The sequence below is a fragment of the Priapulus caudatus genome, unplaced genomic scaffold (genome assembly GCF_000485595.1).
Source record: "Priapulus caudatus unplaced genomic scaffold, Priapulus_caudatus-5.0.1 Scaffold157, whole genome shotgun sequence".
NCBI lineage: Eukaryota > Metazoa > Priapulida > Priapulimorpha > Priapulimorphida > Priapulidae > Priapulus > Priapulus caudatus.
In genome coordinates this window covers 128,594-132,196 of record NW_014577218.1, presented here as the reverse complement: position 1 = coordinate 132,196, position 3,603 = coordinate 128,594, and the positions used below count along the sequence as shown (strand labels likewise).

The following is a 3,603-nucleotide window of genomic DNA, read 5'->3' as shown; positions in this document are numbered from 1 at the left end:
CCATTATCTTTCCTAGCACAACTAATGCCCGGAGTCGGCAATGTTTTCTAAATTAAGTCTCTACAACGCAGCTCAGTTACTATATGGTGTAGTAAGAGTACCAAATTTGGGCATGTGACATCAATTATCAGCGCTCCAAGCGGTGACGGAAACGATAGCCAAAATGCTTAGGGGCGAGTAGGTTGCTGACTGATGTGGATTCGAGGCACCGTGAGGCCTGTGGGAGGGGAAGTTTACGAGCCAATATCTTCTTATTAACAAGCGGTTGGTCTTGTTTTAGAGAGCAAAGAATTCTGCTTAATGCAATACCATAAAATTATTCTAGACTCGCAGGCAAAGTAGAATAAACATGTCGTGAAATAGCACTATTTTCCCGTTTTTCCTTTGTACACTCTTAGGTATTATTAGCTCTTGATGACATCAATAACATTCTACAGAATCTGGGTCAAGCTACTCTGTACAACAATGCATTGATACATATGCAGAAATAGCATATCAAGAGCTATAATACATGTATTATTGTTATTATATTAACATTACATGTATTATTACGCTTGAGCATATGTATATTCTTTCTATGTGTTTATGATCCATGATCCCAATTTCCTTGCATTGTCTTCCTCTCTTTCTTTCTCGGTTCCCTGCCGCCGGTTGCTGCCTTTTTGTCCATGCTTGCCAACACCTCTCCTCATCTCTCCGCGTCAGCTCTCTCCTCATTCGGTGCACGTTTTGCTAGTGCAGTATGCGCAAGTACTACTGTAGCAGAAGCTGTAGCTGATATGTAGCGTATACATCGTCTATGCAATACCGCTTCATATCCAACTGCTCGCGTACGTCGGTAAAACTCCCTGCGCACCTACTTGCAGGTACACTCAGAGAAGATACGGGGCGGTTCACAGTCGAAATGCATTGATGCTGTTAAACCTAAACGTCACTCTATAACGAATAAATTGTTCCTAGATTACGTCTACAAAATGCCATGGTAGTAAGGAAAAAACTCACTACTGGCAATGGCACAGCCACCTTGCAGTAATAGGCATAATAGAATAATGTTCCAATGGGAACATAAGATTTATGAATAGCTACCCTATTTATACCTTCACGGTCTGATCATAGGTATCGCTATATACCTGACTGTATGATCAAACCAGACAAGGTACAGCACAATGCATTGGCAGTTAGTTACATGCTGGTGACCCTGCAGCTGACTTGGCGCACACATTGCATGTAAAGCAGGGTACGCGAATGAACACCTATACACACCTAGCGGCGACAAACAGCTGTCTATGCGCACACCTTGAAGCACCTTGTCGCTCACAGGAAGCTCATTAAGTCGTCGTTATGCAACGATGCCGTCATGTACATCTCCACCCGATAGTTGACACCGTAGTTATTGTCCCAGTAGGACTCCCCGTTGACTATGTATAAGATCGCGACCTCGACCCGGGCTCCAATTTCCATGTCGGCCGGCACAACGAGACTGAAGATGTACCTGTCGGTAGGTCCGTCGCACGAGCCGCGGATGTACATCGCGTTGATATCCTGCCGCGTCTTCCAGCCATCCAGCGTGTAGCGCACGAGCACCGTCTTGTGAAAGCCGATGTTGGCGACGCGCACCGTACAGGATAGTGTTCGATCGGTGATGATGCAGTTCTCGAGGCATACCTTCTTCTCGTGCACGCGGTCGAGAAATCCAAACGATGCGCCGGGCTGCGAGAAGTTGGCCGTGAGGTACTTGCTGGCGGGATCGACGTTCCGATGCGGGTCGAACAGGGCCGCCGACTGCCGGAGCGGCACCATGATGCGCGCGGGAATGTGCGGCGGCATTTCGGCACGCACGATGTGCCGGATGGACGCGAGGTCGAGGCCGAGAGCGTCGGCGAAGCGGACCACCTTCTTCCTGCTCGGCGTGATGTCCTTCTTCGTTGCGCATTTCAGCGACGAGCTGCGGATCTTCTGAAAGTTTGCGACGCGGAACTCGTGGTCATCGGTGGGGCTGGTCGGGCTCAGCGGGCTGTCAGTCAGCTGCGCGCCAAACGGGGAGTCCTCCGTGGATAAAGATATTAGCAGCTTATTGATTCGCCTGTCCAGATCGTCGCTAACCACGCGCTTACCGCTATCACTATCAGTATCACATTTCTTGCAGTCGACTTCTTCACCATTGGCTTTCGTCTCTGATACCTCGCTCTCGTCGTCCGTCGTCTGAAGTCCGACACCGCCGTCGTACGGATTGCAGTCGGTGTCCACACCGTCGCTACCACTGCGTGGGCTACATGTAGCTACTGGACTACCGGCGCAATCAACATGGCTAGCTGGATCATCTTCTTCCATTTCTCGATAGCACCCTCTAAATAGTAGCGGCGGTTTCACAGACCTGCGAACAGTCGGAACACAACACGAGCAATACGAAAGGTTCCTGGGTATGCAGAGGCGCGTTGCATCGCGGTCGTTCGAGAACATGGCATGGCAGTATATACGTTGACGTTATTTATATTAAATCTATATACTCAATGACGTTTCAAGATTGTATATATAGCCTAATTATAGGTACAAATTGAACTGCAGGGCGAAGTCAAGAACCATATGAGCTATGACGTCAGTTTCTCGCGGAATCTCGTGACCGTAAATAGATGGGTTCGAGCGTCGCCGGCTACTACTTACTCTGTGAATAGTGACAGCGTCACGTTGACCTCTAGGTGTCATCATGCTTACCGGCACGTAATTGTAAACAATAAATGTTCGTATTCTCCGTTTCAATTTTATATTGCACCTTTCGACTTTTTTTTAACGCCGGTGGAACAATGCATAGTACACGAATATTCGGTGACTCATTGTGGTCGATTTGGTTCATAGCCTAGGTGCTTGTGGGCTCCGAGTTAATATATTACTCGCTCAGGTACTACTAGTACTACTACTACTAGTAAACTAGTAGTACTAGTAGTACTACTACTAGTACTATAGCCCGACCAGGCTGTGCGACGGATTGTCTATACACCTACCTAGGGTATCCTAACCCTAGCGATACCGTTTCTTGGAGCTAACTACTACTACTACTTACTAGTACTAGTAGTAGTAGTACTACTAGTACTAGTACTACTAGGTTAGCTAGGTTGCTTTGCAAGTGAAGTGTACTTGTCAATTTGTAGTCATATATTATTACTACTAGTACTACTACTAGTAATATTATTAATATTATATAATATAATAATATTATAATATAGTAATATTATATTAATACAGACTACATGGTTCTCCACAGGAACTTCTCGAAAAAACTTCAGCATTTCGTTTATGTATGGATAGGGAAGGGGCCTGGACCAATTGGAGTCAACTAGTCCATGCCCGTTAGGTGGTCAGAACTTCTGTTAGACATACACAGACACACACACGCACACACACACACACACACACACACACCCACACACACATACACACACAACACACACACACACACAAATTCGCGCACACACACACACACACGCACACACGCATAAACACACACACACATACACAAACACATACACATATATGCGCGCGCGCATAAACACACAGACACTACACGCACGCACACACACACCACACACAAACGCGCACACACACACA

General features: G+C 46.7%; 2 protein-coding genes across 4 annotated transcripts in view; one reads left to right on the top strand and one right to left on the bottom strand.

Moving 5' to 3' along the window:
- Positions 1–348: 348 nt before the first annotated feature.
- Positions 349–3,603, bottom strand: part of LOC106806389 (protein phosphatase 1 regulatory subunit 3C-like) — a 17,726-nt gene continuing 14,471 nt past the window's right edge. The window contains exons 1-3 of one of the 3 annotated variants that reach the window (XR_001393539.1): positions 2,552–2,708; positions 1,264–2,374; positions 349–936 (exon numbers count right to left, since the gene is read on the bottom strand). Coding sequence is in view for 2 of the 3 variants with exons in the window: in XM_014808313.1 (XP_014663799.1) it covers positions 1,315–2,374; positions 2,552–2,706 (1,215 nt within the window). In the remaining variant the exon portion in view is untranslated. Of the gene's footprint in view, positions 2,375–2,551; positions 2,709–3,603 lie in introns of those variants that run through there. The other 2 variants (XM_014808313.1, XM_014808314.1) reach the window with 2 other exon arrangements.
- The window catches only part of LOC106806388 (solute carrier organic anion transporter family member 5A1-like), a 58,572-nt gene continuing 57,777 nt past the window's right edge, over positions 2,809–3,603 (top strand). The window contains exon 1 of the mRNA XM_014808310.1: positions 2,809–2,896. The gene's annotated coding sequence lies outside the window, so the exon portion shown is untranslated. The remainder of the gene's footprint in view (positions 2,897–3,603) is intronic.